General features: G+C 43.7%; 1 protein-coding gene across 1 annotated transcript; it reads left to right on the top strand.

Moving 5' to 3' along the window:
• The first annotated feature begins 5,130 nt into the window (after window positions 1-5,130).
• LOC115263366 (uncharacterized) lies at window positions 5,131-11,401 on the top strand. The gene is made up of 3 exons (XM_062857451.1): window positions 5,131-5,455; window positions 7,052-11,337; window positions 11,390-11,401. Exons 1-3 carry the CDS (start codon window positions 5,131-5,133, stop codon window positions 11,399-11,401), a joined length of 4,623 nt encoding a protein of 1,540 aa, XP_062713435.1.
• The last annotated feature ends 1,866 nt before the right edge of the window (window positions 11,402-13,267 follow it).

The following is a 13,267-nucleotide window of genomic DNA, read 5'->3' as shown; positions in this document are numbered from 1 at the left end:
CAGCAAGCGGCAATGTTTCGGTGGCGGAGAAAACCCACTCGCATTGCATTGCGTGGAGAAATAATTTGAATTAATTGCCCAACATTCGTCCCGGTCCTTTTCAGGACCACCGAAACTAATTCCACAAGAGTTACGAATCGAAAAATGTTTCTTCATCGATCGAGAAAACTGCAGTGCAACCAAAAAGTGAAAAAAATTGAATGCCATTAATCAGCAACATTGATGAAGCCAGTCACTAATGATTCCACCTGGAATTTTGCAACGCTTTTTCCTATTAAGGCCATTTTGTGTGAAACATTGTTTAATTCTAACATTTTTCGAATTACAATGATCTACACAATTCAATATTTTGGTTACTTTATCCGTTCATTGACAATTTACTCATTTCTGGGTTGGTTATTCGTTTGAAGCGTTGGGGTACATGCGGGCGGGGCATGCAAATGAAATAAACTGGAAAGCCACCCAAATGGGAGGAGCTTCGCCTGCTAATCTAGGGATATAAAAGCTTTGTCCTCGGTTTTCTTTCGTCATTTTCGTTGGATCAGTCAAGGAGGTTAGTGGCGCCTCCACTACGACAGCAGCACACACCAACCCAGCGACGGTTCGGCTCGGCTGGAAATTTCGTCCAAGGCAGCAAGCGGCGGGCCACTATACGACGGCTTCCAGCATTCAGCATGGAGAAAACCAACACGTATTACGTGGCATGGTGAATTCATCAAAATCGTCCATAATATAAACGGTCCTTTTCAGGACCACCGAAAATCTTTCCAAAAGAGAATTGGATTCGATCGAGAATAGTGTTGCACCCAATAAGTAAAAGACATCGTCGTTTCTCAGCAAGAGTGAGGTCGGCTATTAATTTTATTCACGGCAGCAAGCAGTGGATCAGTTTTCGGTAGCCCAGCATTTAGCGCGAAGAAAACCAACATGCTTTGTGTGAAATTGCTAATTCATTTAATTTTCTTTCTTAAATCATCCTGATTCCTCAAAGGTTTCATTCCATAGATCGGCAAAAACGTGGTGCAATCGAAAAGTGAAAATATGCTTGGTGAAATGGCAATATGGCTCTGACACAGTGATGAAGCTGGCTGCTAATGGTATACAGAGTTCATCAACGCATTATCCTATCCGGACCGTTTTGTGTGAAGCATGGTTTAATTCTAACATTTTTCGAATTTAAATGATCCAAACCATTTAATATTTTGATAATTTAATCCTTTCAATGGAAATTTACTCATTTCTCGGTTGCTTAATGGTTTGAAGCGTCTGGGTACAAGTGGGCGGGGCATGCAAACGAAATAAACTGTAAAGCCACCCAAATGGGAGGAGCTTCGCCTGCTAATCTAGGGGTATAAAAGCTTTGTCCTCGGTTTTCTTTCGTCATTTTCGTTGGATCAGTCAAAGAGGTTGGTGGCGCCTCCAGTACGACAGCAGCACAGACCAACCCAGCGACGGCTCGGCTCGGCTGGACATTTCATCCAAGGCAGCAAGCGGCGGGCCAGTTTACGACTGCTTCCAGCATTCAGCATGGAGAAAACCAACACGCATTGCGTGGCGTGGTGAATTCATCAAAATCGTCCATAATATAAACGGTCCTTTTCAGGACCACCGAAAATCTTTCCAAAAGAGAATTGGATTCGATCGAGAATAGTGTTGCACCCAATAAGTAAAAGACATCGTCGTTTCTCAGCAAGAGTGAGGTCGGCTATTAATTTTATTCACGGCAGCAAGCAGTGGATCAGTTTTCGGTAGCCCAGCATTTAGCGCGAAGAAAACCAACATGCTTTGTGTGAAATTGCTAATTCATTTAATTTTCTTTCTTAAATCATCCTGATTCCTCAAAGGTTTCATTCCATAGATCGGCAAAAACGTGGTGCAATCGAAAAGTGAAAATATGCTTGGTGAAATGGCAATATGGCTCTGACACAGTGATGAAGCTGGCTGCTAATGGTATACAGAGTTCATCAACGCATTATCCTATCCGGACCGTTTTGTGTGAAGCATGGTTTAATTCTAACATTTTTCGAATTTAAATGATCCAAACCATTTAATATTTTGATAATTTAATCCTTTCAATGGAAATTTACTCATTTCTCGGTTGCTTAATGGTTTGAAGCGTCTGGGTACAAGTGGGCGGGGCATGCAAACGAAATAAACTGTAAAGCCACCCAAATGGGAGGAGCTTCGCCTGCTAATCTAGGGGTATAAAAGCTTTGTCCTCGGTTTTCTTTCGTCATTTTCGTTGGATCAGTCAAAGAGGTTGGTGGCGCCTCCAGTACGACAGCAGCACAGACCAACCCAGCGACGGCTCGGCTCGGCTGGACATTTCATCCAAGGCAGCAAGCGGCGGGCCAGTTTACGACGGCTTCCAGCATTCAGCATGGAGAAAACCAACACGCATTGCGTGGCGTGGTGAATTCATCAAAATCGTCCATAATATAAACGGTCCTTTTCAGGACCACCGAAAATCTTTCCAAAAGAGAATTGGATTCGATCGAGAATAGTGTTGCACCCAAAAAGTAAAAGACATCGTCGTTTCTCAGCTAGAGTGAGGTCGGCTATTAATTTTATTCACGGCAGCAAACAGTGGATCAGTTTTCGGTAGCCCAGCATTTAGCGCGAAGAAAACCAACATGCTTTGTGTGAAATTGCTAATTCATTTAATTTTCTTTCTTAAATCATCCTGATTCCTCAAAGGTTTCATTCCATAGATCGGCAAAAACGTGGTGCAATCGAAAAGTGAAAATATGCTTGGTGAAATGGCAATATGGCTCTGACACAGTGATGAAGCTGGCTGCTAATGGTATACAGAGTTCATCAACGCATTATCCTATCCGGACCGTTTTGTGTGAAGCATGGTTTAATTCTAACATTTTTCGAATTTAAATGATCCAAACCATTTAATATTTTGATAATTTAATCCTTTCAATGGAAATTTACTCATTTCTCGGTTGCTTAATGGTTTGAAGCGTCTGGGTACAAGTGGGCGGGGCATGCAAACGAAATAAACTGTAAAGCCACCCAAATGGGAGGAGCTTCGCCTGCTAATCTAGGGGTATAAAAGCTTTGTCCTCGGTTTTCTTTCGTCATTTTCGTTGGATCAGTCAAAGAGGTTGGTGGCGCCTCCAGTACGACAGCAGCACAGACCAACCCAGCGACGGCTCGGCTCGGCTGGACATTTCATCCAAGGCAGCAAGCGGCGGGCCAGTTTACGACGGCTTCCAGCATTCAGCATGGAGAAAACCAACACGCATTGCGTGGCGTGGTGAATTCATCAAAATCGTCCATAATATAAACGGTCCTTTTCAGGACCACCGAAAATCTTTCCAAAAGAGAATTGGATTCGATCGAGAATAGTGTTGCACCCAAAAAGTAAAAGACATCGTCGTTTCTCAGCTAGAGTGAGGTCGGCTATTAATTTTATTCACGGCAGCAAACAGTGGATCAGTTTTCGGTAGCCCAGCATTTAGCGCGGAGAAAACCAACATGCTTTGTGTGAAATTGCTAATTCATTTAATTTTCTTTCTTAAATCATCCTGATTCCTCAAAGGTTTCATTCCATAGATCGGCAAAAACGTGGTGCAATCGAAAAGTGAAAATATGCTTGGTGAAATGGCAAAATGGCTCCAGTGATGAAGCTGGCTGCTAATGGTATACAGAGTTCATCAACGCATTATCCTATCCGGACCGTTTTGTGTGAAGCATGGTTTAATTCTAACATTTTTCGAATTTAAATGATCCAAACCATTTAATATTTCGATAATTTAATCCTTTCAATGGAAATTTACTCATTTCTCGGTTGCTTAATGGTTTGAAGCGTCTGGGTACAAGTGGGCGGGGCATGCAAACGAAATAAACTGTAAAGCCACCCAAATGGGAGGAGCTTCGCCTGCTAATCTAGGGGTATAAAAGCTTTGTCCTCGGTTTTCTTTCGTCATTTTCGTTGGATCAGTCAAAGAGGTTGGTGGCGCCTCCAGTACGACAGCAGCACAGACCAACCCAGCGACGGCTCGGCTCGGCTGGACATTTCATCCAAGGCAGCAAGCGGCGGGCCAGTTTACGACGGCTTCCAGCATTCAGCATGGAGAAAACCAACACGCATTGCGTGGCGTGGTGAATTCATCAAAATCGTCCATAATATAAACGGTCCTTTTCAGGACCACCGAAAATCTTTCCAAAAGAGAATTGGATTCGATCGAGAATGGTGTTGCACCCAAAAAGTAAAAGACATCGTCGTTTCTCAGCAAGAGTGAGGTCGGCTATTAATTTTATTCACGGCAGCAAACAGTGGATCAGTCTTCGGTGGCCCAGCATTTGACGCGGAGAAAACCAACATGCATTGTGCAAAATTGTGAATTCATGTAATTTTCTTTCTTAAATCATCCTGATTCCTCAAAGGTTTCATTCCATAGATCGGCAAAAACGTGGTGCAATCGAAAGCTGAAAATATGCCTGGTGAAATGGCTCTGACACAGTGATCAAGCTGGCCGCTAATGGTATAAGGAATTCATCGATACATTATCATATCTAGACCGTTTTGTGTAAAACATGGTTGTAATTCTAACATTCTTTCGTCATTTTCGTTGGATCAGACAAGGAGGTTCGTGGCGCCTCCAGCCCGGCAGCAGCACACACTAACACAGCGACAAATCTCTGCTCGGCCAGGAATCTCACCAGGCAAGAAGTAAATCTACGGCAGCAATCAGTTTCCGACGGCGGGGAGAACCAACACGGCATGGTGAATTCATGTCGTTTCCTTCCTAAAATCGTCCATTAAACGGTCCTTTTCAGGACCACCGAATCTAATTCCTCAAGAGTTGCGAATCGGATAGTTTTCCTTCATCGATTTAGAAATCATGGTAGCTTGCGACTTTGACTAGAATAACTTATGAATACGCTCAGCGAAATGGTTTACATTACAACTTTACTCCATGCATAGCTCCGCCCATTCCAAATTTGCCAACGTATCTTGGTTATGTATGTTGAGGATATAAAAGTCGGAATCTCGCATGGACTTTTGTCCATTTTGACTCTTCAGTCGCCGAAGGTGGTTCTTCCGAGGAAGTGTTTCGTTGTGCCGGTTGTTGTGTGACAGGTGATAGTGAGTGCATTCCGTTCGTTGCTGAAAGGATGCCGCGCCGTTTGGAAGCAAAATATCTTGCGAACTTCCGCAAGCGGAAGCGTGAAGAGCAGGAAATCGAAGGAGTCTCGCCGAGGCCTGCTGTGACGAATGCGGAACGCATGAGGCAGTACAGGCAGCGGAGGAAAAATGCGCGGGAAACTATCGGCGTTGGTGTCCGGCCCGGTGTCAATGCCGGTACGACTGCGGCTGCCAATCTTGAGCCGGTGCTCAATTTTGTGCTGGAACCTCTTCCGGGCAGGAGCACTGATCCGGTGAGATTTGTAGCAGTCCCAGTCAACGGTACATTGCCAAATGGTGCGGTTTCATATAGCGGTGAGTAAAATTATCATTTTCAAAGTGCATTCGCGGTCATGCAACTTGTATCACGCAAGCATTAAGTCGTTAGCATAGTATGATCCCGGTGCAGCTGTCAGGAAAAGTTTTCTGCTGTGCATTACTGCTGCAAGCTAGTTTGTCATCTAGTGTCGTACTTTCAAAAATAGCAGATAGCTGACTGAAAGCATTAAAAGTGCATGTATCTAATCTTTTTAAGTGAGCAAGTGTTGTTAAATAGTACCATTCTTCAATTCATAATACTTAGTTGGTTTTATTTTTCCATTGAAACTCGGCTTGTTTCTTCGGTTACGTGCTTTTTACTTGCTGACTTTTCACGATTCGGTACAATGTACAGGGTTTGATATGAAATATATCGATTTGAATAGCTTATCGTGGGAAAGCTTTCACGTATTGATGTTTATGCTAATGATTAAAGCACTCCAATTCCACTACTTTTTACTTTTGTGCTTAATGTGGTAGAGTTTAGCGACAAATTCGTAAATTGAAAATCTGTAACACTCATGGGGGACTCGACGGTTGACGTTAACACGTTGAGCTCGAAATGTGAACGTTGTATAATCTTTGTAATCCAAACATTATTCAATGGCAAGTGCATAGTAAGTTAAAGAGTTTCCTCATTTTTCCTAGGAATCGCTCCATCTATTCATGTAGATGGGGAAGCCCATGTTGAACAATTTCGATCCCAAGGTAAGTGCTTATTGACTGTTGTATGCATATTATTGTTGTGAAGATTTTCAAGTTTACCTGTCACCACATTAATTCCACAACGAAATCTATGTTTATTGATTGACGATACTTAATATACACTACTTTAGGAATACCCCTATAAAACTACGATCATATTTGTCAACAGAAAGCATTTTTTGACGTATACAATATTTTGTGTATTTTTCTTCTCAAGAATATTTCAAATAATTTATGCCAGACACATTTTACCAAAAGCATTAATGATTTGGCAAACATTTAATCATTATTTTCAATCTCATTTTACAGAACTTGTTCCATTTCGTTCTGAGCAGAACGAGTCTGTTCTAATTCCTGATCACTTTGGTCAGGGTGAGTAAACTATTGGTATTATCATTACTAAATGGTGCGCATAATGAATCAATTAATGTTTACAGGAATTGACATATCTATACCAATTCAAGAAGAACCAAAATTCGATAAAGCTGATCGAGAGTTCCACAAACGGTTCACTGAAAATGAATTTGGTATACCGTGCAGCGTATGTGATAGGCTGTGGTTCATCAATGATCTAAAGTCAATCACCGAAGCTGCAGGGAGAGTGTTGATAGAGGGAAATCATTTTGAATCGGTCAATGAATTCAAAGTATGCCAGACTTGTCGCAGCAGTTTGCAACGTGGTGCTGTACCCAATTTGTCAACATCGAATGGGTTCAAATATCCACCTTATCCTTTGGGCCTTCCACCGCTGGACCCAATTAGTGAAAGGCTTATTTCACCACGACTGCCATTTATGCAGATTCGTCGCCTGCGCCAAGCGCAAGGTATGATTGACATATACATTTTCTCATTTTATTCGATTATATAAAATGTTATCCGAAATTTTAGGCAGTTACACGATCATTGGTCAGGTGATCAATGTTCCAGTAGATGTAGATGAGATGGTTAGGGCACTTCCACGCGAGCTTGAAGATGATTATGCTTTTAACGTGTGCATTAAAAAGCACCTTATTCATAAATCAAATTACTTGTCTGGATTCGTCAAAAAGTCTGTGGTGAAAGCTTGGTTGGAATATCTTGTTACCACTCCTTTGTATAGACGGGAGGGGGTAAGTTTTAACCAGGAACGATTGAGCGCTATTGCTTCTGAGCCTCAACCTGGTTCATCGCGGGATGGAGACGCGATCCAGCTGGATATCATCGAGGAAACCAATGATGTGGAGATGTTTGCTGGTCAACAACAGACACTTATGTGGAATGAGGATAAGTGTTTGGAAATCGCCCCAGCTCAAAACAGGAGACCAGTTTCCATCGTTTACGATGATGATGCCGAGGAGCTTTCTTTTCCGGATATTTATCTTGGACACCCCAGAAAATTCAAGGCTGGGACTCACGTCACGCCTTTCATGAAGGCTACCAGTGAGCTGAGACGGAGTGATAGGCGAGGAGCCAAGCCCAACCATTTGCTGTACATGGCTATGAAGATTCTGCGTCTTCGAGTTACCGAAGGGTTACAGCATGTCTTCAAAAGCGTGGGAACCGCGAACATAACGCGAGGACAGCTCAACGACCGAGCTTTCGTGGAAGGTCTTATGGAACGGAACCTGTCATTTATGAAGTCGATACCAAATTCAGTGCAATATTGGTATCAAAGGAAACAGGACCTTTTCGCCATGATACGACAGTTGGGGAAGCCAACAATGTTCCTGACTCTGAGCGCCAGTGAAACTCAATGGCCTCTTTTGTTGAAGCAGCTACACAAACTCTCCAGTGAGTATAACGGCATTGCTTTAACGGACCCGCTGCAGGAGCTGAGTGCTCTACAGCGAGCAACGCTGGTCAATGACGATGCCGTCACGTGCTGCTTGTACTTCAACAAGCTTGTCGATGTTCTCATGACGATCCTTTCTTCACCAAGGTTCAGCCCGTTGGGAAAGCATTACGTCGTGGACTCCTTCAAGCGCATCGAGTTTCAGCATCGCGGCAGCCCACATGCACATATCATGCTTTGGCTCGCAAACGATCCTAACGAAACTGTTTCTGAAGATATGCCTGCTACAATGGAACTTATTAGGAAAGTTAGTTCCATCAGCGCTGTGCATTTGCCGGAAACGATCAAGAAGCAGATTCATGACCACACGCGTACTTGCTACAAACGTAATGAAAAGCGTTGCAGGTTTAACATACCGTACTGGCCAATGAACGAAGAGCGAACACTGATTCCTCTCACCGCTGATGATAGTCGCCGTGATCGATTGAGGAAGCGTGCCTCGGAAATGAGACAAATTTTGGAAACCAAGGCATTTGACACGTTAGAGGAGTTTCTAGACGACTGTAAATGTACATACGAGTACTACCTTGATGTTCTGCGTTCTTCGATTAAGCGACCAACGATCTTCCTGAAGCGAGTGATGAATGAGCTATGGACGAATCCTTTCAACCCATGGATTGCTCAAAAGCTTCGTTCTAACATGGATTTGCAGTTCATCCTCGACGTGTACTCATGTGCGTGTTACTTGGTTGACTATGTCAACAAGTCCAACCGCGGTATAAGTGGATTGCATCGAGAGCTTATCGCTCTGCAAGAGCAGTATCCGGACCAAGATTACACGGCTTTGCTGAAGAAGGTTAGTTTGAAAATGCTGAACTCTGTGGAGATGTGTGCCCAGGAAGCTGCATGGGTACTTCTGCGGTTGCCTATGTCTGAAGCCAGCAGGAAAGTTCAATTCTTGCCAACGATGTGGCCTCATGAAAGGATAAGATCTAGGAAACAGTACAGGCAGATGGATGAAGAGGAAATCGATGAGGATTCGACTGATGTGTGGACCAAGAACATTATCCAGAAATACGAAGAGCGCGATGGCTTAGAAGATGTGTGTTTAGCTGACTTCGCAGCACGGTACACTCAAAGAAGAGGTACTAACACCTACACTATCCGGAATGTTCCACGAATATTGAGATGGCGTGGCTATAGCATGAACGAGTTGGCTGAGTACAAGCGTGAATCGGTACTTTTGTTTTGGCCATTCAGAAGCGAAGTCTGCGACATTCTGGATGGCAACAAGTTTCTTCAGCTTTATGATATGAACGAGGCAGATCTCTTGAGAAAACGAAGGGAATATGACTGCGAGCTGAACTTGGAACAGACTGTAGAGGAATACCTTCGTACTTGTGAGAACGAAGAGGTTGGTGAGCAGGAGAATGCCGCTACAGAGAAGAATGATGAATTTGTGCGAACGATCATCATGGAGCCCAACAACGACGATATTGAACATTTGCCCACAGGAGCACTGAATGCTGTCATCAGGCAACGTACTAATGTCATGTCGAAAGAAGATTACTGTGCAATGGTGCGGACAACCAATGCTGAGCAGCGCGACCTCATCCTGCAAATGATCCACAGTTTGCACAGTTACGATGAAAGCAGCAAGCCGATGCAGATTTTCTTTACTGGACCTGCTGGGTGCGGTAAAACATTCACTCTGCGCATTTTAATGGAGACGATAAATCGCTACAGTCAAGCCCACAACGCGCAGAAGAACGCCTATGTGGCGTGTGCTTCCACCGGAAAAGCAGCCGTTGCTATAGGAGGAACAACCGTTCATTCAGCGTTTCGGATCACTATGTCAAGGCGAGCCAATTCGAAACTCAGCTTTGAGATGCTGCAGTTGTACCGCAATGCTTTTGCAAACATTAAGGCGGTCATAATCGATGAAGTTAGTATGATTGGTGCGGATATTCTCAACACCATTCATGCGCGTCTTCAGGACATTAGTGGCAATTATGATGATCCATTTGGCGGAATTAACATCGTATTCTGTGGAGACTTGCGACAATTGCCACCCGTCAATGCAAGGCCTGTTTACAAGCCTACAGGTAATTCCTTTCACGGTGCTGTTCTTTGGCAAGCATTGGATTTCTTACCGCTTGTTAAGGTGATGCGGCAGACAGATGTAGAGTTCTCCAGTATACTCACTAAGATTGGTAATGGCCAGCAAATGACTGCTGAGGAGACCAAACTGATTGAAAGTCGGTTCCGTACTGTAGAGTGGTGTAAACAAAACGCACCAGGAGCAATAAGGCTTTATCATCGGAATGCGGATGTTGAAGCATACAACAACGAAGTACTGCATAATCAGGATGCTCTGGACTGTATAGCGGATGACGTTTTCGCGGGATACAAGGACGCTGGTCAACTGGCAAGCTCTCGCATCAAGCTCTACAAGATGAGCGTCGTGGAAACCGGTGGGTTACCGTATTTGCTACGCCTTTCCGTTGGTATGCCATACATGATTACAACCAACGTCGATGTAGAAGATGGCGTAGTGAATGGTGCGATAGGTGAGCTGAAATATATTGAAAAGGATGAAGACGGCTCAGTTGTGAAACTATGGTTCAAGTACGACAACGAGACGATAGGTGCTGCGTTGAGGATCAAATCGCGACCAGCTGTCTATTCAAGGCCAGGAATTCTGCAACCCGATTGGACTCCTATTGCAAAGCGTTCAGGTAACATAAAGCTAAGCAGCATCATTAAATGCAAACGCATACAGTTTCCGGTGGTTAGTGCCTGTGCGTTAACAGTTCATAAGTCGCAAGGTGGCACTTTCTCCGAGGTCGTATATGATTATGACAAGAGTCAAGATCAGCAATTGGTGTACGTTGGCTTGTCACGTGTTACGACGCTTCAAGGCCTTTACTTGACGAACTCCGCAAACTCGTTTAAATTTCATCATGCTAAGGGTAGCAACTCACCAAAGATGGTGGATTTAAGGAACGAGTTGTTGCGTTTGAGTAATCACCGACTGCGTACACTAGGAGATGAACTGAGTGAAGTAGTTGAAAACAGCGGCTCTGCATGCACATTGATGAGCCTCAATGTACAGAGTTTGAACGCTCACGCGCAGGACATAGCGACTGATCGAATCCTTTCAAGCGTAGAATTTCTCGCTCTGAATGAAACCTGGATGGATGCTACCTCTCCAATAGAGATTGATGGATATAAGCGCATCACCCAGTGCAAGCGAATGGGTATGAGAGCGGCTGGAGTCGCGATCTATCAGAAGGAAACGGCATCAACCCTGGCTGTTCCGCATCCCATCAAGCAACTCGGTGAGGATCGAGACGAGACGTTTGCCGAAGTGATCAACTATGGAGACATATGTGCAGCAAAGGTTAATGTTATGGGAACCGAAGTACTTCTAATGTCGGTTTACATTTCACCAGGAACAACCATAAGAAATACAAAGTTGTTCATGACGCGGAAATTGTTCAGATATGTTAGACTGGACACGCCAATGGTTGTCACTGGAGACTTTAATATTGACGTTTCCAAACAAGAAAATTTTGATTTCCTTAACTTCATGAAGAAGCATTTAAATTTAACATTAGCTAATCCTCATAACGAAGCAACCACACTAGGTGGTTCGTGTATTGATTTAACCTTCATCAAAAACATTAGCGCAGAGTGTAGACGCTATTGCTCTTATTTTTCATATCACCGTCCAATTTTATCTGTGCTCGCAGTAGAAGTGCCCGAACCATCAAACATCTAATCTACAGGAAATACATCGCTACGCTCAAGAAACCGGAGCCCGGAATGCAACGTTATTCGATACGATACACAGCAAATGCTCACCACAAACAACACCTGGTCGCTAACAATCATCGGCAACACAAGAACCTTCCCAGGAACATCAGAACCACCAAACACCAAACGGTCCTTTTCAGGACCACCAAAAATAGTCCACAAGAGTTATTGGAGAATTCCAGATCTAAATATTTTCATTCCTGTTCTTGATACTTCTTCTATTTCTTCTCTACTTCTTTTTCTACTTCTTTTTGTTCTTCTTGGCAGAAATCCAAACTGAAACGGAGCCTGTCTCTCAGCTCAGCGTTTAATCATCACTTAAACAACTATTAACAACTGAGAATTTTCTTTTCAAATCTGCCATGTTCGTACGCACAAACACGGAAGTCAAGATCCTCGACCGTAACGGAAATGACGTCCAGACACCCTTGCTGTTGCTAGATAGCTGCGCATTCACCAGATAGGGTAGAAGCTTCAAAAAAGTTTATTACACGCTAAAAGTTGTCCTACGTCAAGCTTGCGGTTATGTCTCAGACATTACCCACCCCTAGTTTTTTTTTCAATTGCATAAGACGAAACGGCGCGGCGGCGGAACAAAATAAAGCAACGCAATGGTCGGTGACCGAGAAGGAGAGGCTATTGACGGAGAAATTGTTGGAAATCACATGCACATGGCACACCTTGCCAACTGAATCCTCCTCGGCGGCCGGCAGTAGTGTTGTGTTGTAGGGTGAGAATTTATGCCGTTGCTGGATGAAAGAACGAAATCAATTATTAATGAGCAGGTATTTATCATTGCCGGGCGCATGCATTCATGGGTCGATTAGTAGGAGGGATTGCACCGTTTATTCTCCCGGTTACAGTTAGAGTAGGTCAGGCTTCGTTACTTCCGCTGCCTGTTGGTATACATGTATCTTAAAGTCCAGATTGAATGCACACGATATACGCAGAAAAAAAAATCACAAAATAAAGCCATTCTCACACATGTCACGGATTGCCTTTAAAGCTGTGATTTCGGCAAACAGCAGCAGAAGACCCATTATTTAGACTAGATTTTCCACTCGTTTTGAGGTGATCCACCAAGACAACCTTTATGAGATAATAACCGTGTCAAAACAGGCCACCTTTGCTAAAACATCTTCGTTCTTCCAAGCGTTTTTCTAAAGCGAACATTCGGAGTGGTACCGTGACGAATTGTTCGCAGCGATCGTCGGACTTCATAGCATTTAGTGGTGGCCCCTACACTAGTGTAGAATGACATTGACAAGAACCCATCCAACCAGCAGCAGTAGATATATGTGATGCGAGAAAATCGCGACCGCTGGTAATGTCTTGTCAATTACTTACGGTGCGAGCAATGCCGTTGGCTGAACAGCTGTGAAAAATACCGGGTGATGATGATAATTACAAACCCTGAACTTTAGCGGCAGTCAAATCTGTATTCGGGCGTTTTTTTATTGCCTGAAGATGCACTTTACCAACTAGTATGTATGGTTTATACAAACACAATTGAC

This window comes from Aedes albopictus, chromosome 3 (genome assembly GCF_035046485.1).
Source record: "Aedes albopictus strain Foshan chromosome 3, AalbF5, whole genome shotgun sequence".
NCBI classification, from domain to species: domain Eukaryota; kingdom Metazoa; phylum Arthropoda; class Insecta; order Diptera; family Culicidae; genus Aedes; species Aedes albopictus.
Note: the sequence above shows the minus strand (reverse complement) of the source record. Positions and strands in the feature narration are given on the sequence as shown.